We start from the raw sequence: 26,548 nt of genomic DNA on the forward strand, positions 1-26,548 counted from the left end.
GGGTCAGGCCAGCATCACAATGCCAGGCCCAGTGGTGTACGAACAAGAAAACCTTCCAAACCACCTGCCAGCACTGGAGAAGTCACTCCGAATGTCTCTTTTCCAATGCTAATATCTGTCTCAGGCAGCCTATGTGTCAAGCTACTGGAAATGAGAAATAAAAATATCCTCATGTCCTACAGCGAGGCTAATCACATAAGAAGGCATTATGAGTGAAGCCCTGGGCTCTGACTTTGGCTGAGACATGCTGGCATTTCTTGGGCTCTTCAGATCAACTAGCATGGCTGACTCAGATTTTTAGCTTTTTGTACTTTCAATGAAAACGACATTTGCTCCTTTTGATGTTTGTATCTGCTTATTTATAACAAGTGGTTAACTGAACAAAGCAACAAGGGCTCCATGGATGTACACAATCACCACACTCCAAATGTGGAGCATGGTGACTGTCACTTGAAAATGTCTATGACTGAAGCAAATGATGCAGAACACACCGGTGCCGAGCTCATTGCTGTCATGTGAGGAAGGACAGGACTACTTGGCAAGACACTAGCCAGCAACCCAAACAGGGCAGGTGGTGCCTAGTGAAACCTCTAGCACGTATAAGGTAAGAGTAAACAGACTTCCAGTCTGAGGAAATGTGAGCACTGCAGAGTGGCCTTTCTAGTGCTCTACAGCAAGGCCTCTTCCTCAACTGCCAATCACCTGAACTTCCTCAACTACTAATCAGCTGGCTTCATCAAAGGCCAATCAGCTGATCTTCAATGGCCAATCAGCTAAACTTCCTCAACTGCCAATCAGCTGATCACAGCCAGGAGAGGGAGAAGTAAGGTCTCTCAAACACACAGTGTGAAATAGGAAGTGTCAATCCTCCAACTGAAATACTCTTGAGGAGCCAAGGCAGGTGGGAGAAAGGTGCTGCTTCCTTCAGGTGGAGGAGACTCAGCAGTGGGGGCTGGTGGATGAGCTGGACCAGGGATGGACCTTGGCCCCTAGTCAGCATCTCAGAGGCCTCTAGAGACATATGCTGCAGCATTACGCCACAGTGCTGCCAGCCCATCTCCATTTTTATATTAGTCATGTCAATGAAGGACAGGGGGATATGCTCTGAGAAATGAGTCATTAGGGCGTTCTGTCATTGTTCAGCCATCACAGAGGGTGCTTACACAAAGTAAGACAACCATGAACCTCATGGAACTAGAGTGGTACATGCAGCTTATGGCTGACAGAAATATGACGTACGCACAACTGTGTGTTTTCTCACGAAGAACAGTTCTTGCCCCTCTGCTCATTTTCTACCACACACACCCTTACATGTGCACATGCTACTACGGTAGCCACGGGGCAACAGAACAAACTTTAGGGTCCTGTATACTTCGCAAATCATTCTTCCCCAGGGTACCAAGTCAAAAATGGTGAATCAGACCAAAGGTTTTGGACGCATATTAGTTAAGAGTACTCAATTACATTTCCCATCCACTAAGAAAGTTGAAATGGAAAGCCCGTGTTCTTGTTCCCCAAACCCAGATGAGGAGGTACACTGTGGGCAGCCTCAGCAGGCTCCCTAGACACCCGCCCTGCTGGCATGGCTCTGAGGAAGGCAACACTGGTCCCTCTCTCCTAATGAGCCTGCACTTCGTATCATCAGTATAGTTTCTGAGTAGCAAGACCACACTGGAGGCTTGCAGTACAGTTACATTAACAAGGAAGGCTCTTGGTAATGCACAAAATGGACTTCTTTTATGTGGAACTCAACTCTAGAGGGAAGTCTCAATTATACTTTATAAACCCAAGCAGAACTTAAATAATCCTCCTCGCAAGTGGTTTACTTACTAGGGATGACCCCCATATTACTCTTCTTTTCCTGTTCTTCTCAAATGCTCAGTAAGGGCTCTGTCAACTTGCTCGCCTTTTTGTCCATACACTCTGTGGACTGTTGGTTCAGCAGCACACACCAGGCTGCCATCGCCAGAGGAGCTATGTGATACTCTGGACAAATAATGAAGTGTTGTGTATATGACCTGCCTCTGGAAGTCTTGCTTGAGTGCTCTTGTGTTCAGTCTAATTGCAACGGCTTTTCTGAGAAGTTGGCAACTAATAAGCTATCTAGCTTGGTGAGTTTCTTTTTTTTTTTTTCCCGTCACTTTAATGAGAAGCACTCACATTTGAGTCAGATGACTGAGGGAAGAAAAGATATCAAAGGAACCTCACTGAGGGCTGAATGTGATCTCTCAAGCAAAGCTAAAATCTACCCCAGGAAATTCCGCCTAAATGAGAAACTGGAACTGAAAATGCAACCTGTCTGAGCATTGGCTGCAGGAAAACATTCGTCATCTAGGCAAGCAGTGAGAGAAATTAAACAAGGAACCTGCCGAAAAGCAGGAAAGAGCAAACATCTGGCCTTCCTGCGGCTTCACCTGTTCACCTGGGCATTGCTTGCCTCCCTCTCTAAGATGTACTTGTTCCCTGTGCCTGAGGGAAAGGAGTCAAACAATCAATTACATTCAAAAGTCCTAAGAAGCAGATAAATAATGATAACATTAGCAAGTTGAATTAGAAAAATTAATAGCAACCAAGTGCACCTTGCTATCTCTGTGAATGACCCTTCCTAACAGGGGACTCTGAGCTCATCCCAAAGTGACCTCAAGAGAAAAGTCTATGACGCAGGCACTGTTCACAGCAGAACAGAGGCTGAATCTCGGAGAAATGTTGATGTTTCTGCAAAGGCCAGAGTTTTAATTCATGTCTGCCTGGCCCCCCAACCTGGGGTTTTAATCATTTCTCTGCACTGGCTTCTGCCCTTAAAACACAATGCTTGTCAAGTTGACAGCAGGAGAAAAGGAGGAAAGAGGAATATGAAGACTAGATAATTTAAAAATTTACTTGCAGTCTGTCAGATTCTGTCACAGCTCAAAGATGAAGGTGAAGTTTGGTTACAAACATGTTCAAAGATAAGAATTGGTGAAATTTTCTGTGACCAGCCATAATTTAATTGATTCAATAGCATTCAAGGACCTACAATGCCTCAGGGAGATGATTTCTAAACAGAGACAGCTCCTAGGTACCCATCAGTAAGTTTCCATGAAAATCAGTAAGTTTCCATGAACGAGAACCACCTGAGAGAGACAGAGAGAGAGGGGAGAGAGAAGAGAGAGAAAGAGAGAGAGAAAAACGGTCAAACTCACAGACATTCTCTTGTCAAAAGTGTTTTTTATATATATATATATATAAAACATATATATATAAAACATATATATATATATAAAACATATATACATATATATATAAAACAAGTGTTAGTGAGGAGGGTATAGAAAAATTGAAAACCTCAATACACTGCTGGGGAAAATATAGAATGTTGAATGGTGTAGCTACTATGGAAAACAGCATGGTAATTCTTCAAAGAGTTAAAAATAGAATTCTATATGTTCCAGCAATTCCTACTTTTAAAAGAAATTAAAGCAGGGTCTTGAATGCCTGTGTTCACAGTCGCACGATTCATCATGGCCAAAAGGTAGAAGCAACTGAAGTGTGCCTTGCAGATGACAGATAAACAAAACATGGTATACTCAGACGATGGAACATTATGCAGCCGTAAAAGGAAGGAAATTCTGACACATGCTACAACATGGATGAACCTTGATGGTATTAGGCTAAGTGGAAACAAGATAGTTGCAAAAAGACAAATACTGTACAATTCCACTTGCATGGGTGCTTAAGTCAAATTCAGAAGTGCAGAAAGTAGAACAGTGGTTTACAGGAGCTAGGGAACGGGATTGTTGGGAGTCTGATACCGAGTGTCATTTGGGAAAGATGAGAGTTCTAGAGCGGGATGGTGGCGATGGTTGCACAGTGTGAATGTACTTAATGCAACTTAAAGTGTACATTTTATGTTATGTATATTTTGCCACAATTTTAAAAACCAAAAATAACTTTCCTGGAAGCTTGTAGCTAGAGCAGAGCCCTGCAAAGGCTACTTGCTGTGGGGACAGTGGTCAGTGCCCTTCCTTACCTGGCTGTAGCACTGAGACATATGACCAAGGAAAGGGTTTGGCAGCCCAGGATAGCAGGCTGTGTGGGAGTGCTTGACCCACACCAGGGCAGGACGAAGCCAAACTGGGAAGTGGCTAAAGCCCTTCTCTGTCTATTCCTCCCCTATTTGGCTTCTCAATCCAGTCTCAAAAGTCTGCAAATAAACGTTGACATGATGTGAATATATAATTAGGGATTCACAGAAGTAGACAGATGACCAATGATATCTCAGACTGCAACATTTATGGCCATGCAAGAGACTATGGAAGGAGTCTGGGGGGAAGTTTCCGCTCAAAGCCTCTGAAAAATGGAGATGATAGTCTTATCAACCTGGTAGAGTCCTGATGACACTGCAAAGGACAGTGATGTGTGTGTGTGTGTGTGTGTGTGTGTGTGTGTGTGTGTGTGTGTGTGTGTGTCTGGTGTACATGCAGGTCGCCAGTCCTTGGTTTTGTCATCTACTTTTTCCTGATTGGTTGCTTTCAACCTCAGGAGAAGTCACATTCCAGACTCTGCTTCTACTAATAGCATATGAGCTCCTATATTCAGTACCCAGTTCATAAAGGTGTAAACGGGAACACTCTGCCAATGGTCCCCTCCCTTCCCACTCGTGAAAGGGACTTGCCACTTCTGTACAGCCAGGACAGGGCAGTGAGGAAAGGCCACTTTGAGTGCAGAAATCTCTTTTGTTGTTACTGCAATGGTCTACGTGACTCCTTGATCTGTGGTTAATGAACTGTGCTTCTCACAAGGAGGAAGTAGAAGTTTTCAACTTACTCCAGGGAGGGAGGAAGCAAGAGAAAAGCTGCTGGCTCTTATGTGTGTGCTTCTATCAGCTGAATCATAATTGTTTGATGTGGAATGTGGACTGACAGAGCAGGTAACTAGCGTCATTTTCAAGTGAGAAACACTTCACCTACTCAAATGCCAAATTTTGCTCAGTGAAAACAAGCTGTGAACACCAAGAGACTCAGAAACATTCAGACTCTGATCTTGCTTCTAGCTACTGGGGATCTGTGGTAAGGAAATCCGGTCTGTCCACAGACATGCTTTGCATTGTTACTTTTATCCATGGAAAACTGGAGATGATAAAAGTGTTCATCTCTAAGGGACTTTAAGGAAATTATGATATACTCATAGGGACAGAATATCATATTGTAATAGCACTTTTAATAAAAATGAAAAATTACAATATTCTGTTAAATGTCTACAAATGTAGACTAGCACACACAGTACAAGCCTTATAAATAACTTAAAATATAGTAATAATGTATGAATGACAAAAACTACTAATAGGAAAGTGGTACAAAGGGCTTACCCCAAAAGGTCCCAGAAAAAATAAACTGCAAACAATGAATACATAGAACAAAATATGTTTGACCTCAACCCATATTAAATAAACACAAATTATAATGATAAAGTAAGAAATCTGACCAACTGCATTGGACTAGAGAATGATAAGAATAATTAGTTTGGGTAAGAGAATGAATAAAAAGGTTAAGAACAACTATCAAAATTTAAAATGAACACATACTTTGACTACAATCAAGACTCTATCCTCCAAACATACTTGTGCAAGTACACAAGCACAGATCTAGAAGAATTATAGCATATATTTTTTGTTTCCGTAAAAAAAAAAACCCAAACAACAAACAATAACAACAGCCAACCTTCTGAAAGCAACAGAAATGTCCATCTATGTGAAAGTGGTTAAATAAATCATAGCAATATACAAGGGAGTAATGTTCAGCTTTAAAAGAATGAGTGAGTCATTCCATATTGATATGAAAAGATATCCAAGATATATTAAGCTGTATAACTTCAACATAAAATATATAGCATCATTCCACTCTTGGGGGTTAATATAGCATAATTTATACTAGTTTCTGGGAAAATACATTAGAATTATAAAAATTGAGAGTCAGGTTATAAGGATTTTCATTTGCAAATTATAGTGTAGTTTGATTTTCCTTCTTTTTTATCCATTGTCAATGCTAGTACTTAAGGACTGAGAAAAATAAAATAAAACTGAAATGTAACATAAGAACCCAAAAACGTTTGTAATACTTGTCTTTGGAATCAGAGAATTTAAGTGAGATTTTTCAACAATTCTACAATAAATACACATTGATTTCTAGTAAGAAAAAATACCCCTATTTTGAAAAAAACAAAATTTGATAAAACTCATATTTTTTCCAGAATTTCCCAAAGTATAGATGCATGTTTTGTGTTGTGTGAACTTTGAAGGATTTAGTTACTAGGTATATATTTACTTTATATAATCATATCAATACCAGGAGTTAACGAAAAACAACTTGGGGTGTAATTTGGGTCATGGTCATTGTAGCTTCACTAGGATGCTCTTAGAAAACTGTTAGCATGGTCATTGTCATCATCATTGTCATTACTATTGGTGCCAGGGATTGAACCTAGTGCTCTACCACTGCACTTCATTTACAGCCTACTCTTAAAGGTCAAGGCACTTCTGAGGCAGTCTTCCTTGCATCAGAAGACTCCATCCACCCATCCATCCATCCATCCATTTATTCACACAGGCCTTCCTGCTTACAAGCCCCACTCTGCTTTCAAGGCACAGTCTTTCTCGGTCAGGTTTACTTTCCAATGGGAGAAGACAGAAAATATGCTGTGTCAGACAGCTAAGCAGCAAAGAAAACACACAACAGGCACCTGTGCTATATTTCAACTGAAACAAAACATGTAAAAGACCTTGAGTTTTTTTAAGCTGAAAAGAACTCCCACACAAAGGCAAGTACTTGAGTTCTGGAAATAATCCCTGCCTTATTTGTCCTGTGACAAACTTAAAGGAAGTCTGTAACAAGATCTAATAAATTCCAAATATACCTGAAACAGATTCACGGTCATCTTTATCTATGTTTTAAATCCTTTGAAGTGAGTTTTCAAAATAATGTGTGTTTATGGATGGAGCCTGTGAAGGTCCCCCACCTCACCCCATGGTTGCTCTTGTATTTTCCTTTCCCTAAAAGCATGGAAGCAGGAGGAGGTGGGGGTGGAGGCTGGAATGACTAAATCTGAGGAAGAGGCATGTTAAATCATCAGGCAGAATTCATTCATGCCCAGGGATTTGAGCTGACAGTTACTAAGTTAGAGTAGTGACAGCAGTATAGTTCCATGCCTTGCCTTCATAAGACATAGGACCTAGAAAAAAGATGGCTCACACAATTCAGCAATTCTCATCAGCCTGGCTTCTAGACTCATCTAAGTCCATGAGACAATGTGGCTTGTCCTGGGCCCTACTTCTTAGTTACTAGAAACTAGACCCAGAAATCTAGAGATTTTTAAACAAGAACTTAAGATCAGTCTTAAAAGCATGTGAAACTGCAACATGGATCTCTATATGAATGTGAGAATAGAAATTTACGAAGAGATGTGACCTCTGGAAGCTCATCAATGGCCTGACTAACAGGACAGGCCAACAGCCATCACATAAGGCAGGCAGGCAGCAGGCTGTGGAGGGAGGGATGCTTTCTGTTGATGGCCTTTATTTTCTCAGGGTGAGAGTGAGGTGGTTTGAGAACTCTGGAAGAGTAGAAGGTTTGGGGATGAAGGAGAAACTAAAGGTGAGACACTGTTGCCTAGGCAGCAAGTGAGAGAATGGGTTGGGGATGTACAGTGGTATTCCTAGGCACATCAGCTAAGTGCTTCTGAATCAGAAATGCAAAAGAGCAGCTAGCTGCCATATCATCACTAGTCATAGATGTGCGGACCTGGGGGCCAACCAAGTAAAGAGCTGAGTTTGCACAAGGCTAGGATTTTACCAGGCTCATATGACAAACATAAGGCAAGGGAGTATGTACAAACTAGGGAAGAAGATGAGAAGCAGGGGTGGGGGGAGGCATGAGAACAAGGAAAGTGTGGGGGGTTGGAAGAGTTGGGGAGCTGCTGAGTTAAAGCACTAGAGAATGAACTGGACAGAGGGAGGCTGTGGGCTGAAATGGAAGTAATGGAGGGGTAGATGAAGACATTGGTCATCCCATAGAGGAGTGGCTCATTGAGGAGAAAGAATAGTCATGAGGGCAAGAAGTCAGAAACACAGAGGCCTGAATGTGAAGATTTGAATCACTAGCAACAATGATGCGTGTACTGGAGCAAACCCGAGGGTCAGAGCTGAGGATCACAATGAAATGAACTCCCAGGATCCCAGGACAACTGCACCAAGGAAACTGTACTGGTGCCATCTGATGATGTGGACTTCAATCTGGGGCCTGGCGGGGGGGGGGGGGGGGGAAGGGGGAGGCGGCGATGAGGGAGGGTCTGCAAATGGTAAATGGGATGAGGCAGTGCAATTGCTTGTAATGCATCAAGGAAATTTCAGATAAAACATATCCTGGGGAACTGAGCATGGTGTCTCATACTGTAATCCCAGCTACTCTGAATGTGGAGATAGGAGGATTCCCAGTTCAAGGCCAGCTCAGGCCAAAAAATTTTTTAAAAATTAGATTAGCATGACCCTATCTCAAAAGACAAGCAGGGCACATTTCTGTAATCCCAACTACCTGGGGGAGGTGGAAATAGGAGAATTACAGTTGGAGGCTGGCCTCGAGCAAAAGCTTGAGGTCTTATCTGAAAAATAAATGAAAGCAAAAAAGGCTAGGAGCATGACTGACACCTGCCTAGCAAGTGTAAGGCTCTGAATTCAAACCCCAGTACTACCAAAACCAAAAAACTCAAAACACAAAACACGATAGTGGTCCTACTTGACAGCATTAATACAAGTACCTTAGTTAATAAACATGTAAGGAGCTGGTTCTGTAACATATAGCATAGAGCAGGACCCAGGTTATAGACACTGAAGGAAGTGGGTAGAAAAATTTCTCAGTTTCAAATCCTAACTTTGCAGAGAAGAACCCACTAGCCCTCACCACATGAATCACAGCGTCAGGCCACCAGTGCAGTTGTATGTAGTCCCAAACTAAATTAAATGCGTATTAAGTGTACCTACCACTGGCTTCAGTTCCAAACACCATTCTTCCTGGTGTTCTTTATGCCACAAGGAATGTGAAACAAAGCAACTCTTTGTCTTTCCCTACAGGCTCAATACTGATATTCTACTTCCTTCTTCTCTCATTTTTATTTTGACCAATAAGGTATGTTTTGAGCGGTAAAGTAAACCCACAGTTGAGAAAGGGGAGGAGAAAATGCTTAATTCACACCTGAATAGTGACTCAGAAAACCTGTAAAACGACATACATGCTTCCTCACCTATTCAGATCTGTGAAGCTGAGAATGAAGAATCTGTTTTAAACTGCATATAGGTAGATCCTACTTTAAGTGGTCAGTAAACTTACTCAGAAGGTATTTATTGAGTACCTACTTTATACAAGGCATTGTACTAAGTTCTGTGGATACAGAGGTAAACCAGAACTTACAATAATTGTAGCCATGCTGTGGAAGAAGTGGATAGGGGTCATGATACAGAACATTTGATATGGAGTGGCTTTAGGTGGGAAGGTCAGGGAAGGTATCCTTGGGCAGGACGGATGGTGTCACATGGAGAGAAGAGGGGTAGTTTCTAGGGTACAGGCTTGGAAGATGTCTAATACAGGACAGTTTGGTGGGCTGTAGAGCTGAGAAAAGTAGGTGCTGGCCCATGGACTATCGGGAGTTTTTCTAATGTTGGTGAGAATCCAGTTGGTGAGATACACAGAGTAGACATGTTACAGAGATGGATAATAGAAGGGTAATGTCAGGGCCCAGGGGAGCAGGCAATAGTGAGCTAGTGATTAATGGGTATGGAATTTTAGGTGGGAAAAATGAAAGAGTTCTGGAGATGGATGATGGCTTTGGTTTCACCACAGTGTGAACGGACTTGATGCCATGGACTACACTAAGACATGGTCAAAATGGTAGACTTTATGTTAGGTATGTTTTACCACAATAAAAAAATCCAAGGAAAGGAAAATCATCCAATTACCATCCTAGTCAGTGAAACCTGGAGAGAGGAAAGGCAAAGACTCAAGAGAGAGATCCTTGAAGAGTAGGGTCCCTTACCTGAAATGCAAATGTAACTGAGTGCTTTGACTTTTTATATTTTTAAATTGATACATAAATAATTGTATGTACTTATGGGGTGCAATGTGGTATTTCAACATAGGTATACACTGTGTACTGATAAAATTAGGGTAATCGGTATATCCATCACCTCAACTATTTTAAAACAAATACCACACATTCTCTCCTACATGTACAAGCTAAAAACACTGACCTCAGAGACACAGAGTAGAACAGTGATTACCAGAACTCAGAAGGGTAGAAGGGTCTTTCATTCTCCCTCTCTCTTCTCTCTTTGTAATAGATTGGTTAATGGATGCCTGAATATGTTTGCCAAACTGGGTAATACTATTTAAGAGGCAACTGTCATAGTGCAGATGAGAGACAGTGACCTGAGAGGATTGAGATATATTTTGGAAGAAGAAATGAGAGGGTTGTTTATGAGTTGCCAGGGCAGAGGAAAGAAGAAAAGACTCAAGGATGACTCAAATATGTGTGCCCCTGGAGTGGGAGGGCTGGGCAGGTTGTGACTATTTGCTGAGGAAGCCAAGACTGAGGAGAACTCCATGTGGCCCATCTCCACAGGGTTGTAGCCTACCCAAGCAGGGAGGTGCTCAGACCATGGGGCCTCTGGAGGCTGGAGGTTGGAAGCAGCACCTCCAGGGAAGGGGTCCTGATGTGGGGAGGGGTGAAGCCAGGTGGTGGCATATGAACCAGGAGCTCTGGTTCAGGTCTTCTGCACATGGATGAACTTCGGGCAGCCCTGTGGCCCCTGTGAGGCAGACGACAAGGTATGTCAGAAATGGCAGTGGAGCCCAGTGACAACTTCCTGGGGGCAACACAGAATGAAGGCAAAGTCCCATAGCTTTGTGGAGGCCTGCAAACTTGACCTCAAGGACCCTAGGGAAAATGTACTTTAGGTACTGGCTGACCTCAGATTACTAATTACTCAGAGGTGAAAAATAACTAAAAGAGTAAAGGTACTGTAAGTCCTGTTGAGGCTGTTTGCACGTTTCATGTTTTTTTGGTGATACTAGGATTTGAACTCAGTGCCTCATGCTTATTATGCTGTGCTCTACCACTTGAACCATGACCCCAGCCCTGTTTATATCTTTCAAATACATTTTTAAACCACAATTATCTACAAAACAGGCAATGGCTCCTCCCCCGTCACTTGGGTTGATGATACTTCCAGTTTCCATAATGTCCATGTGTCTTGCTCAGGGTCTCCCTTTCATTTACACCACCCACTCTCATGTGCAACTCTGGTACCCTCTTTTCTGTACCATTATGTACCAACTTCTTGCAATCAAAAACCTCTTCCTAGGTAAACAGTCTTTCCCAAGCTACCTGGGCTAACCTCAGGATCACCTCTTCCAGGAAGCCTGCCCTCTGACTATTATCCTGCTTCACTGGGTTCTGTTCTTCCACTGACATTTTGAAAGCAGCCATCCAGAGAGCCCTGGCCACATTCCTGATGCTGAACCCTTTCCTTACCTATCACTCAACTTTCTCACACTAAACCATTTGCTCCTGGAGGCAAGGATGTGTTTTGCTCAATACCTAGAACAGTGCCTGGCTGTGCTTGCTGTGTGTTGTGAGTGGAAGAGAGGGAGAGGGAGCCATATCGAGAGAGTGAAAAGGACCAAGTGCTTAAGACAAAGGTTTGTTGTGACTCCCTTCAAAGTGCTTCCACCTCTGCTTTTAATGTGAACAGTTGGTAGTGACCTCTGCCTACCCCTAAGACACTTCACTTAATTCTAGGCTTGCAGGATGCTATGCTAAGTACTCAAAGAGGAATCTATTCTGTGATTACAGAAATTGCCACCCTTGAACAAAACAGCATGAAAATAAGAGGGAACCCTGGCATCTACCTCTCCTTACGGTAGCTTAAAGATTCTTAGCAGTGCTAGAAAGTTTTCTAATAAAACTACAACAAGAATAGAGGCTTCTGCCTTATTTGCTATCTTACAGCCAGTCGTGGTTCCCTTGTTTGAATATGCTCAGCATTCCACCCCACCTACAGAAAAAAAGGGAGTTCCTGTTTTGTATTATTTTTAACTGACAGTTCACTATTCTTTCAACTTTTTTCAGAAGAAAACGGCATATGATCCACTTTTGCAATCCTGATATAACCCTGGTTTCATTTGTCCATTTTGCAAGTTTTTCATGACCAGTGTTTAAGTCAGACTTAAAAAAACTCATTATTTAAAAAAGAGAAAAAGAAATGGGTTCAAAATTACAGCAAAATAATTGGAATAAATCCTAGTGCTCTATAGCACAGCAGGGTGACTATCATTAACAGCAATTCAAATTCAAAACAGGTAGGAGAGAGGACTTGGACTGTTTCCAACACAAAGCAGTGACAAATGTTTATGGAGACAGATATGCTAATTACCCTGATTTGATTATCACACATGGTATCATGCATGTATCAAAATATCACAACGTATGTCAGAAGTACAATTACTATGTATCAATTAAAATATTCTTAATTAAAAAAAGAGCATTTTCATGTCTGGATACTACATTAATGTGGTACATTCATATTTCTTTATTTAGAACATCAAAATCTTACATGGAAGTCATCAGAATACACTGAAGACCATTAATTATAACTTTTGAGTGATGAGATGACTCACATAGTTACAGTAGGAGGGGATTTTCTGTATTGTGGAAACCTAGAGCTGAGGCTTTGGGACACTAGCCTGTGCCTGTCATCTTACATACAAGGACACTAGGGCTTTGAAGTCGCTTTCCCCAGGCTGACTCAGGTTTCCTTGGTCTCAGCTGCATGCTTCCTCCACCATCAACATGATCTAGAGTTCCATTTACAAAATTGCCACAGTGTTTCTCCTGTTCTGTGGAAAGCTGTACCTGCCAGCTGTACAGGATGGTGGACAGTGGGAATGCTCTGGTTTTCAAAGACAGGCTCCTTAGTGATGCATGTTGAGGGGTATCATGTCTTACTGTGTGTGGTCCCTTTATCTACAGCAGTGTCGGAACTCATTATTTTTTGGTGATACTGGGATTTGAATTTAGGACCTCACGCTTGCTAGGCAAGTGCTCAACCACTTTGAGCCACTTCACCAGGCCTTTTCTTTGGGTTGGATATCTCAAGATTTGTTTGCGCGGGCTGGCTTTGAACTTCGAGTTTCCTGATTTCTACCTCTTCAGTAGCTAGGATGTGAGCCACTGGTGCTCAGATTATATTTGGGGATTCATTAATTCCACTTCAGTGCTGGCCTTTTCCCCCCTCTGAAGAAGTTCTTGTGCAAGAAAGAGAAACTAGGAGTACAGGGACTTGAGAGAGGCATCTATGAGAACCCCATGAAAAGAGGAACGATTAAGAGAGTGGGAGGGAATGTGACCTCCTGGTGGAAGCACACACCAAGCTGGTCTCTGGAGGCTTCCGCTTACCACTGAGTCTGATTCAACATCTCAATGCAACTCTTCTTCTTAGATAAACTAAGTATGTCGGCACTGTCAGTCAATATTAACAAATGATTTGAAGGGTAAAGGTGGAGCTCAATGGTACAAGCCCTCGTGTAGCATTTGTGAAGCCTAGAATTATTTATTTATTTTTTTTGATACTGGGGCTTGAACTCAGGGCCTACCCCTTGAGCCACTCCACCAGCACTTTTTTGTGAAGAGTTTTTCAAGATAGGGTCTCGAGGAACTACTTGACTGGGCTGGCTTCGAACCTCCATCCATCTGATGTCTGCCTCCTGAGTAGCTAGGATTACAGGCATGAGCCACCAACACTTGGCTGGAATTTTTTTTTAATTTAAAAAAAATTTTAAAAATAAAGTAGTTGCTTTATTAGGATATTATAGAAGCAGTGGTGATGGTAGAGGGGTGATGTTGGAGAACAGCTTTGCACTGGAAAATGAGAACTTGACTTTTTACTTAGGTTTCTCACAGAGACAGAATGAGATGATATTGACAAGATATCAAATCTGATGATATTGACAAATACTCTAGAAACTTCCCAAGAACATCTGTGTCTGGATCGTTCAGGCTTATCATCAACAGACTTGTGGATCCCCATCTAGATTTATGACAAAGGATTCCCAATCAATATAATGTGCTCAGAAAGCTCAGATTTTAAAAGGACTTCATACTCAAAAATGTTACAAAATACTCAGACTGAGCTTTCCTCTCTTCCTGCTTTATCAATTTGCAACTAAAAATTTAATACGAGGGGCAAAATATATCCTGGACATAATTAATACATGATGGAAAAGATGCATGCCTTGGCAACAAAGATGTTTTGGAGGGGAAAAAAGCTAAAAAAAAAATCATTAACTCTGATAGACAAAATCTGTAAAGGAGGAAAAATGCCTATCATGGTAGTGTCAGGAGCATAATGATCCTAGGATCCTCTCTGATTATAGGAAGGCAATGGGATGAGGACAGAGCCAGTTATGTGGAGTCAGAAGACCCAGGATCAAACCCCAGCAATGCTACCTATATGCTCGGTAAACTTGGACAAGTCCAAGTTCACTCTCTCACCTGTAAAATGTATTAAATAATATAAATGCATTCAAGGCCATTGGGTTCAAATTAGATTATAGAAGTAGAAGTGTTTTATCAACTAGAAGGAGCTAAAATGTTACTTGTTGCCATTATCTTAGTGACAACTTTTTTCCAGTTGTTATCACACTTTGCTCACAGATAGTCATCCATTTCATTTTTGGTAATTTTTGCAGTTCAGGGATGTTGTGGCTAAAGAGCTATAAATGCTTTGGTTTACCAGGTCTGAATGACAAGATTATTTATTTGACCTCCAGGAGGCCACAATGAAATTTGCACCTCACGTTCCTCTCAGTTTTACAGGTCTACAATTTCATCTCCACTTCTGCTGAGGGAGCCTCCACCCCTTCTCTTTCCAAGTTCACTTTCCTTTTCTTATCTGGGGCAAAGGCTGGAAGGGAATTATGAAAAGTCAGTTCTGCTCTGAAATATCAAACTTCCTTTACAAAGGGTCATTTTCCTATCTTGGTTCAGAAAGGATAAAACTGCTTCATTGAGTACACAGAGAAAAGCAGTGGGTAACTGTTCTTGTCAAAATTTCTTCATCTCCATTGAATGTGGGTTGAAGGATGGCTGGAGTATGGATTACTTAGGCTGTGCGCTTTCAAAGCCTTTCCCGAGACAGGAAGTGATGAAATCAGCTTTCACATGAACTGAGAGTTGGTCATGAGCACCCAGCCACTTCCTGTCTTGGGTGTACGGGAGGGGAAAGTAGAGCATGGGGAAGTACGTGGTGGGGAGAGGGAAGACGAGGCCAGACAGAAGTAGTGGGAAAAGTCCCAACTCTGCCCCTCATTCTGTTTCCTTATTCTCCTGGGGCTAAAATTAAGTAAACTGACTTATTTGCCAATAACCAATCTCTGCTATGTAAAACTATTGGATATAACTACACCCTTGTTCTGAACTCTACTGACAATGCTATGGAAGGAAGAAAGCATCAATATGTTGTATGGCCTTCTAATTGTTTAATTAGAGCTCACATACCAAGTGAATTCTTCTGCCTTATCCCTGAATTTTCATCCTAAATAGCAAGGTGGAAGGAAGGTGAAGAAATGATTGGATTATCTATGTGTCTGGGCACCAACTCTCACATTAATAATATTTACTATTCTCAGGATATTCATTATGGAAAAGTGACAAAGTTAGTGACAGATGATAAAGAGGAAAAGATGAAAAATGGAGCTGGCTTTCTTGGTTTCGTGAGAGAATTTCAGAGAAGTATCTGGAAGAGGAGGCACCCTTGGACAGTCATAAAGGGAACTGAAGACATTATGATGAGGTGAGACTCTGCACCAATAACAGAAACCAGCACAAGTCAGGGACATGACTTCAGACTGAGGCGGAAGTGGATAGGTCTCACTCCTTGTTGCCATGGGTAAGGCTCTCTCCTCAGTTGATGGATTATAATAGGAAAAACCACAATCAAATGAAGCAAACAATAATTAAGGGTGGGATACCTGATGGTCTCACCAGCTCCACCTGAGGGAAGGACCAGGACAGAGTCTGACTAAGGTTTACATCTTGAACAAAGATGGAGTTGAAAGGAGCTAGTATTTGTTTGTAAAGAAAATGAATTTCAGCTGGGGGTGTAGCTCCATGGTAGTGCACATATGCTGCATGTGTGAGACTCTGAGTTCAATTCTCAGACCTCCAACTGCCCCTCCCCCCAAAAATGAAAGTAAATTTTGTGCTGAACCCATAGTAGCTTAGGGTCCTCCTGGCTGCTGCTGACGTGGCACCTCCCAGTGCCATGGCATCGTCTTTGTGCTTACCTAGGTATTCCACTGCCAGGAAAGAAACCCCAGGACACGCAAACAAGAGCTCAGTCAGCACGAGTTGGATGGCGTCACCTGGCTTACACGGAGACAAGTGGTAGCAGCTTGATTGTCCTCAGCCCCTGCTATCACCAAGGGGACTCAGGCCCATCAAAGCAGAGTCAACTGTAGCTGCCTGATATCCACAGTTTGTTCATCACAGTTGTACCAGGTGTGTGATCATCTTGCTTCAAGCCACAAAAGTTGAGAGCAAATTTTCCTAGGAACTAATCTGTAAGTCTGAAAAAGAGACCACGATCTGTGCCCCACTTCCACAGGGTAGAAATGACACCTCCCAATATATGTGCTATACCCAGAGAAAGACTTTCTTTCAAGCTTGGGTTTTGTTGTGTTTGATTTTGCACATCTTATTTCATAAAGCGTTATCTTGAGTCCAAGGCAGGGGCTCTAAGGCTAGGCTTTAAAATTAACTTTGTAAATTGTACTGTTATTACATAGAGTAACTTGTCCTATGTGACAAACCTTCACTACAGTCCTCAAGTCTTTCATCCAATAGCATATGCCCCTATTACCACCCAGGCAGAAAGTCTCATTTATCTACATCAAGTGTGATAAAAGTTTATCAGACTTCTGCTTTCTCCATTTCCTGTCCTGCTAGCTACACAGGATCCACAGCTGCACCCAGCCATTATAGAGGAGAGGTCTTGGAGCCTCACAGAATTGCTCAGAAGCCAAGTCCAGTACAGTGAGTGTGAGGACACGGTTAAGAAGGCAGAGCTGCTGGTTCCTTTCCTTCCCTGCAGTTCACTACAGCAATTTTGCTTCTGTCTCTATCAGACACTGGCATACCAGAACACATTTGAATTTCCTACTCAGATGAGGGAACTATTCAGCCTGCCATGTTTGGGCAGATGAGATGAGCGCTGAGCAGGTAACTTCCTCATACACCTTTACTGGAATGATGGGGACTGCCCTATCCCAGGAGTCCTCAGCTTCCTCCAACAGAGTGTGGAGTGTTTATGTCCACACCAGCTCATGTGATTTGACTCTCAACATCTCCTCAAGGTAGAGCTTACCATTCTTGTTTAGTAGGCAAACAAACTAACCCAAAGAGACACAGGACTTCCTGAAAGTGGCACAGCTACTGGGTGGCAGAGCCTAGGTACAAACTCATGAGATGTTGAACTCCAGCTCTTCCTGCGATATGCTATTGCAGGGTATGTGTTCTGATCCTAGTTTACATGAAGTACTTTCCCTATGTATTCATTCATTCCTTTGATCTCATTCTCAAGAAGACCTTACTAATTTCCCAACTAAAAGAGGGCCTGAGGGAAGAAACAGATCACTCTTTCCTAGAATGTCTGTAAGTCTTCTGTGCTACACATCTGGGGTGTCATGGTACAGTCTTCCCAGCAAGAACCACCGTGGCCAATACTGAGGAACAAAACATTTCTCAACATGACTAACAGACACAATGAAACTATTAAGAGTCAATATCTGGCACCATTCAAATGTTCATTTCCCTGATATACCAGGCACATCACTCAGTCTCTGGGGAACTTGCCTCTGCTCTTAAATATACTTCTGGAAATATGTGATTCCAAAATAAACTAATGGGTAACTCCTTGGTCAGTACTAGAAATACTACAGATGAACATTTCTCAGAATCCTAATGATACATCCAACAAGAAGCAGAAGAGGAAGAGCAGAAAAAGAATATAGCTTCTCTTTTTTCAAGAATGCTGAAGACTTAAAAATATCAGTACATTAGCTTCAAAACATAAATACAACATATGAATGATTTGAAAGGTGCTATGCGTATATAAATTGGAATTGCCCCTCCAAAATACTGAGCAAAGTGACTGATTCAGGCGCACCATTTCTAAGACTTGTGGGGAAATGACAACCATAAAAAGGTTGATTTTTCTTATGGAAGATGATATCAAGACAAATCTACACACACACACACACACACACACACACACACAGTGTGGAACTCCCATTAATGTCTCCAAGGAAGCAGCCTTTGGAAAGGGCTTTATCTCATAATCACTGCACACTCAGCAGAAATTCCTTCTTCCTGGACTAGCAGTTGCCTCCTGTATTTGGGCTGCACACTCGGTCCTTTAATACTTCACCTGAGCTGAAAAGTCAATGAGCTTTGGGAGCAGCACCTTGCCCCCTTCATCGCTCTTCAGGAAATCCAGCAAACTGCCTGTGAAAGAGGAAGGACAAGTTAGTGTAGCTCAGACACACATCCAAGTGCAACCCAGTGACTGTTACTATTGGGAGGAAGACCCCACAAAATGATGGCTTTGCAGTTCTGTGTGGTTGTAAAGCCTTTCCCTGAGGCTGGTCAATCTGTTACTTTCAGTCTGATGCTAAACGCAGCATGCACTCAGGCTCAGAAAGGATGATGTGACCACTGCTTTTCTCTCTAGAGATATCTGAACAATGCACTCTAGAGGACCTACCATTGTGGTTAGCCTACTGCAGCTGCCTGATCTTTGGCAAGCTCCTCCAGACCAGAAACCCAGCAAGCAAGGCAGAGGGCTTGGCCTTCGCAGATACCAGGCTAAGCTTGCCCCATTTGTACCCAGCAAAAGGCAAAGAACTCAGCACACGCCATAGGTGCTTGAAGAGTAGTTGCACTAGAAATTAGACCTACCTAAACAGGGGTGTGCAAACAGACCAACTGTCTTCCTTCTTTGGCTTCTATGTCTCTAAAATAAGACCTGCATTTTCTCTGAAACTTAAAAGTACCAATTTCATGGGTAACCTTGCTCAAGACACTCACACCAGCTACATCTCTGCAAAGCAGGTAGCTCTATCAGAGTTCTCGGGGAAGATGGACTCAGGGATGGATTTAATGCACCTGACATGGCGCTTGGCAGGTAATAAGTGCTCAATAACTGTTACACAACCTCAACACAGAATGAAACAGTAGTGCTTACTTTTTTAGTCTGATACCATTTAGAGGTACTGGGCATCACTCACCCTTGGCCATGTATTCAGTGATGATGTAGATGGGCTCTTCCTTGGTGACCACAGCATAGAGTCTCACGAGCTTGTCGTGCTGAAGGGTCTTCATGAGGTTGGCTTCTTCGAGGAATGCTTGCACAGACATGGTGCCTGGCTTCAGGGTCTTTACAGCCACCTTGGTGCTATTGTTATAGTAACCTAGGGAGGAAAAACAAAGCAGGGCATGCTGCATCAAATGGAAAATTCTAGAAACTTCACTTCATAGATGCAGCGTTAGGAAATGATTCAATTAAAGACAGAAAATGCCTTAGAGAAAACATTATACATTGTTAAAATTAGGGGAAACTGAGTGAGGGGTGCATTGGAATCCTTTGTACTCTCCTTATAAAAAAATCTAAACTCATTGTAAAATTAAAAGATTTATATAAAACAACAGTAAACAATAGAACACATTCTACACTCATGCTACCATGACAACTAGTATACTTCTCTAGCTAATAAAATGCTATCCAAGACCAAAACAAACAAAAGATTATATACTCTATAATCCCTTACACACATACATAGACAATGACATGGGAGAAAATATTCCAAAATACAAATCAAATACTGACTTTCTTCAATGGTGCAATTTTGGGTAATTTTAATTTTGCTCACCAGACCTCTATTTACCAAATTTTATGAAATGAATATGTATTATTTTAATAATCAGAATAATCATTTTACTTAAAAAATTACTTATATATACTAACTTTAAAATGTAATTCTCCAGAAGAGTCAAATAAGCATTTCCCAAAGTTTTCGGAGAACTGGGTTTAGGCGGCTCTCCATGATAAAAGGTTCCACGCTAAAAGGGCAGGGAACAATGCCTGGCTACTTCTCCCCACCTGTTTCTGCCAAGAGATGCCACAGGGCACTGGGAGCCCTTCAGGAAAGAAACCTGAATTTTCTCACCTGGGTATTTCCCACAATTCTCCTGACCAGAGAACACTTGTCACATATCTTGTCGTGCCTCATGAACACTGGGAAATCCTGATTTCTTAATCTAGTTCCTTTAAGGTCCTACTTCTTCTGGAAACTGCCTCCATGAAGTGCTTAATTTTAATCCTGATTTTCTCTTGGGAAAACCTTTGTTCTGTGGTTTGGCAAAGCAGACATATAATAACCATGTTCCCCTTTCCACTCCTCTGTTCCATATTTCTCTTGAAAGTACAAAAAAATAAAGTTGGGGGATATGCGGTGAGTGGGTTACTGCCATCTGGTGTGCCGCAATTTTGCAGTACTTACCCTCAGAAGGGTGACCTGGGAATAGACAGCTCCTTTTGTAGATCACGAACCAACTGTACACGCACACCAGAGGTCACTGGCGGCACGCTCAAATAATAATGATTAATTATGGGTGGAAGAATTTGGGTGACTTCTACTTTCTCTTGTTATATCTGTTTTTATTACATTTGCCAAGGAGTATGTATCTACTGTGGTTTTTTTTTTTTTCTTTTCTTTTGTGATACTAGGGTTTGAACTGAGGGCTTCATGCTTGCTAGGCAGGTGTTCTACCTCTTTAGCAACAACTCAGCCCTGTATCTGTTTTTTAGTAAAAGGAATTATTTTTACAAAGAAAAGTTATGTTTCAATTTCCAAATCCTCAAATGGGCAAGAAAAATTACTGGTGTATAGCTAATTAATCAGTTCTCACCATTTTTTTTTGACCAATCAGACTAATTTCTAGGGCTGGGGATGTAGCTCAGTGCTAGAGTACTTTGCCCATCATGAGTGAGGCCCTGGTTCTATCCCTGGCACTGCAAAAAAAAATTAAAACAAAACAAACAAACAACAACAAAACCCCCAAACCCCAAAAACCAACCAAAAGACTGATATATTTATTAAAATGTTTTCTTTTCCTAGTACGTGCAAGGCACTGGAATCCCTCTCAGCACCATTTCCTTAATTACATTTTAGTCTATACATAGTATAGACTAATGTAGTATAAAATAAGTCATAGCACATGTGGTGAGCACAGTAATAGAAAGTCAACAAGGAAAACTGCTCTGGGTCTTTCTCAAATGCTACAACCTACACAACATCACAGAATCATGAATACATTAAGTGGATTTGCTGTCTCAATGCACAATTACAAGAAATATGATCTTTTCTATAGATCTGAAGAGTAACTTTCACTTAAATTCCACTAGCAAAGTCCTTTACAATTACATTTGAAGCAACAAGATTCCATTATAACTTTTAAATTAATTTATAAATAGGTCCTCAGATATGGGGTATATTGGTGCTACAGCTCAGCAAGAAAACACACTCTCCACCACAGGAAGAACTGGTATCCAGAATCCATAAATAATTCCTACAAATCGGTAAGCAAAATAGAAAAATAGGTAAAGGCTTGGATAGGCATTTCAAAAAGAAGAAATTCCAGTGACTAATGGACATGCAACATACTCAATCTTACTAGTAATCAGAGAAATGCAAATAAGCTATAAGGAGAGGTCACTGCCCAGCTTGACAAAAATGAAAAAGTCCAACTCTACCAAGTGCTCTAAGCTCCTGCTGTGGAAGGGACACTGGGACAACTCCCTCAGGTCCTTTTCTGTGCTCTTCTCTGAGTGTCAGTGAAACTCAATCGCAAAGCTTTTGTGACAATATCTCAAGGGGCCCATGAAAGATGTGACAGACAGCTTCCTTCCAAGTAACCACATAGAGGGTGTGCTTCTCTGAGCCCAAATCCTTCTAGGTGCAACTCTGCTGGTCAGGAAAGAGAACACTGAGGACCCCTGTATATTGCTGGTGAGACTATAACCTGGAACCAGAACTTTGGAAAATTAGTTGACAGTATTTAGTAGAACGAAGAGTCACAAACAGTCATCCTTAGGTAATCTGTGGGGAACTGGTTCAGGATCCCTTAAGAAAGTCAAACTCTGAGAATGTTCCAGTCCTTTGCATAAAATAATAAGGTATTTGCATGGAACCTACACACATCTTCCTGTATACTTTAAATCATCTCTAGGTTACTTGTAATGCCTAATACAGTATAAATACTATGTAAAAAGTTGTTCAACTGGAATAAGACAGAGAAAAAAATCTGTACCTGCTCATACAAATGCAATCCTGCCCCCTGCAACCATTCTCCATCCAAGATTAGACTGAATCCACAGGTATAGAACCCATGGATACATAACACGGCAAACCCATTCCTAATCACCTAGAAAAACTCATGCAGTCCTGACCCAGCACAAAAAAGGTTCAGAATACATTGATCACAGTAGCCCAAACCTGAGAACAACTCCGATTTCGTCAGTACACAATCAAATGAATGAATAATTTGTTGTATGACTTGAATGCACATACAGCCAACACTATACAGCAATGAAGATAGATTAATTATAACTAACCAAAAAACGGGTGATCCACAAATGTATCTAGCAAAAGAAACAAGGCATACTCCAGCACATCTGGTATGATTCATTTATATAAACTTCAAGTATAGGCAAAACTAGACTACATTGGTTGGAGGTATATGCATCATCATATAAAAAATAATAAAACTATGTATTTTTTAAAAGCCAGTGGATGTGTAGCTCAGTGGTAGTGTGCTTGTCCAGTATGTACAAGGCCCTGGGTTTTATCCCCAGCACCATGAGGGGATGAAGCCAGGAAATTAGGACAGAGGTCAGATAGCAGCTGTCTCTGGGGCACAGGCAAGGTCGTACTTGGAAAGGCACAATGGAGGTCTTTGAGGGGGGTAGTAATGTTCTGCTGTGTAATCTCAATGGTGGTCCACAGGTTTTCATTTATTAATTATTTGTGAAACTGAATATTTGTGTGGTATGCACATTTCTGTCTACTAGTTATATAACATGGTAATAAAAGTTAAGCTAATCCTACTCCCCAGTACCATCAGGAAAACAATGGAGCTCATGGAGACTTTTGCACATTTTCAAGGATGAAGTAAAAAAGTGCTTTCCAAGGTCAGTCAGGGGAAAAAGCCATCAGGAAATACTGCAGCTGTTAAAGACATTGAAATGCTGATAAGGAGTCTGAAATGAACAGTGACTACACAGCTGTGCCCCCCACTACCTCCCACCAGCTCAAGAACCCAGCCGCTTCCGCTAAATGATCTCCCAGAGCCAGGACATCGAAAACAGCAGGGCGGTGTTCAGTCTTGCACTGGAGACATGATTTTTATTTAGCACACAGGGAACAAACCATACCTTACTAACATATTCCCCAGTCATTTGAAGGTTCCATTATTCTAGTCATAGCACTGTGGGTTGTTATAGAAGGAAAATTATTTGTTTGTTTGTTTATTTTGGTGATACTGGGGTTTGAGCTCAGGGCCTCACACTTTTAGGTAGGTGCTCTACCACTTGAACCACACCTGAAGCTCAGGAAAATTATTTTTTTAGAAAAGATCTTTTCAAGATAGTAAAGAACTTCTTGTTAGTGCCACTTTGCCACAGCTGGAAAAACAAATCAAACCCAAATAACCCTGACATGACAGCTTGTGAAAACTCCAATTGCAGCCACCACTAGCTTGCTGTATGACGGGATGGAGAGTGGTTTAAGAAGACGCATACAGTTACAACAGAGACACCTGCACACTCGTGTTTATAGCAGCATTATTAACCAGAGTCAAACTATGCAATTGGCCTAGGTGTCTGTCAACAGATGAACAGATGAAGAAAATGTGGTATATATACAAGATGGAGAGTTATTTGGCAGTAAAGAATAAAATCATGTCATTTGCAGGAAAATGCATGAAAATAGAGATCATCCTGTTAAGTGAAGTAAGCCAAATTGAGAAAGACAGAAATCACATGTTTTCTCTCAAATGCAAAACCTAGACTTAAAAAAGAAAAAAAAAAGACATGAAAGTAGACATGAAAAAAGACATGAAAGGGGGACTATTCGGGAAGATGAAGGAGATCAACATGATGGGGGACAGAGATGACAATGGAGGCAGGAATATTATTATTACATGCATGAAGATGTCATGATGAAGCACATTAAAATGTTATTTCTGGCCAAAAAAAAAACATGAAAAAAATGCTCACCATCCCTAGCAATAAAGGAAATGCAAATTAAAACCATGCTAAGATTCCACCTCACCCCTGTTAGAATAGCCATCATCAGCAACACCACCAACAACAGGTGTTGGCGAGGATGCGGGGAAAAAGGAACCCTCTTACACTGCTGGTGGGAATGTAAACTAGTACAACCACTCTGGAAAAAATTTGGAGGCTTCTTAAATATCTAAACATTGATCTACCATGTGATCCAGCAATACCACTCTTGGGGATATACCCAAAAGACTGTGACACAGGTTACTCCAGAGGCACCTGCACACCCATGTTTATTGCGGCACTATCCACAATAGCCAAGTTATGAAAACAGCCAAGATGCCCCACCACTGATGAATGGATCAAGAAAATGTGGTATCTATACACAATGGAATTTTATGCAGCCATGAAGAAGAACAAAATGTTATCATTCGCTGGTAAATGGATGGAATTGGAGAACATCATTCTGAGTGAGGTTAGCCTGGCCCAAAAGACCAAAAATTGTATGTTCTCCCTCATATGCGGACATTAGATCAAGGGCAAACACAACAAGGTGACTGAACTTTGATCACAAGATAAAAGCGAGAGCACACAAGGGAGGGGTGAGGATAGGTAAGACACCTAAAAAACTAGATAGCATCTGTTGTCCTTGATGCAGAGAAACTAAAGCAGATACTTTAAAGCATCTGAGGCCAATAGGAGAAGGGGACCAGGAACTAGAGAAAAGGTTAGTTCAAGAAGAATTAACTTAGAAGGTAACACACATGCACAAGAAATCAATTCGAGTCAACTCCCTGTACAGCTATCCTTATCTCAACCAGCAAAAACCCTTGGTCCTTCCTATTATTGCTTATACTCTCTCTTCAACAAAATTAGAGATAAGGGCAAAATAGTTTCTGCTGGGTAGCGAGGGGTAAGGTGGGGTAAGGGAGGGAGGGGGGTAAGGGAGGGGGTGGGGGGACGTAGGGAGAAATGACCCAAACATTGTATGCCCATATGAATAAAATAAAAATTAAAAAAAAATAAAAATAAAGGCATAAAGGTAAGACAAAAAATGTTCTTTCAAACAAATACCATTTAAAGTGTAAAAAAAAGTGTACACAGCTGATTTTGGAAGTTGGCTGGTGATTAATTTGACACAGTTGGCTCAAATAAGAATGTATCAAGTAAAATTCCATTAAAACTGTTTCCTTTCTTCCACAAAGTCTCTTCACAGACCAAGCAGTAAGAGGAAACACTGTCCATCTCCTCGCTGTTCAGTCGGGGGAATACAATACATAGAGGAAGTGTCTCACCCAAGTCAGATGTCAAGGGGATCACACAAACAGGAGGAAACAGCTTGATGCAGGGACACCTCTTTCTTTTATCCACACCCATACCTTCCCCAGCGACAGGTCACTTCCCAGTATTTGTTCCCTGTGTTTCAGACCAAAAACATTCAGACCATAAAATGTGGCAGGTAGTCTATGAACACTTCCTTGGTTTGGGTTTTCTCCCCTATCAATGAGGAAAGCTAACCTGCTTATCCCTTGAGAAATAAAAACTAAATTTTGGCAGCTCCAAATTGCACAGAGATTGGTATTATGCCAGACATTGGATGATGAGGTTGAGATGCTCACAATGGAGAGAGGGCATCCTTCTACCTCTGACTCATCGCATGGCATCAGCAATTACTGCACTTTTGACTTTATTTCCAGTATTCTTCTGCCAAATCTATTCAACAGATTGAAACTGTTTCAGTAGCTAAGAAGGAGCTCCCTGGGTGACAGCCAAACTCACAGATCTTGTCAGCAAAAGATCTCAGGTCAAATTTTCCCTTCCCCTCCCTTTCTTCTCTTCCCTCCTTCTCTTCTCCCTTCCTTCCATACAAGACTAGAGGGAGAAAAGCACAATTAAAAATCAACTGCCGATGTCAACATTCTGGTGGTGATTTTTGTACTGTAACTTTCCAAAACGGAAACATTTGGAAGACAGGGTAAATAGTACCTGGGATCTCTCTGCATTTTCTTTCATTGAAATGTAATTCACATACCATACTGTTTAACCATTTAAAGTATAAAATTCATCAGGTTTTTTTTTTGTTTATTCAGAGTTGTGTGACACACCACCATCGACTGTAGAACGTTT

General features: G+C 41.5%; 1 protein-coding gene across 2 annotated transcripts in view; it reads right to left on the minus strand.

Annotated features, from left to right (window-relative positions):
* The window catches only part of Lyn (LYN proto-oncogene, Src family tyrosine kinase), a 114,788-nt gene that overhangs the window by 18,476 nt on the left and 69,764 nt on the right, over nt 1-26,548 (minus strand). For both annotated transcript variants that reach the window (XM_020179782.2, XM_020179780.2), the window contains exons 9-10: nt 19,368-19,550; nt 18,509-18,585 (exon numbers count right to left, since the gene is read on the minus strand). In XM_020179782.2, coding sequence (XP_020035371.1) covers nt 18,509-18,585; nt 19,368-19,550 — 260 coding nt within the window. The remainder of the gene's footprint in view (nt 1-18,508; nt 18,586-19,367; nt 19,551-26,548) is intronic.

The sequence above is a fragment of the Castor canadensis genome, chromosome 3 (assembly GCF_047511655.1).
Source record: "Castor canadensis chromosome 3, mCasCan1.hap1v2, whole genome shotgun sequence".
NCBI classification, from domain to species: domain Eukaryota; kingdom Metazoa; phylum Chordata; class Mammalia; order Rodentia; family Castoridae; genus Castor; species Castor canadensis.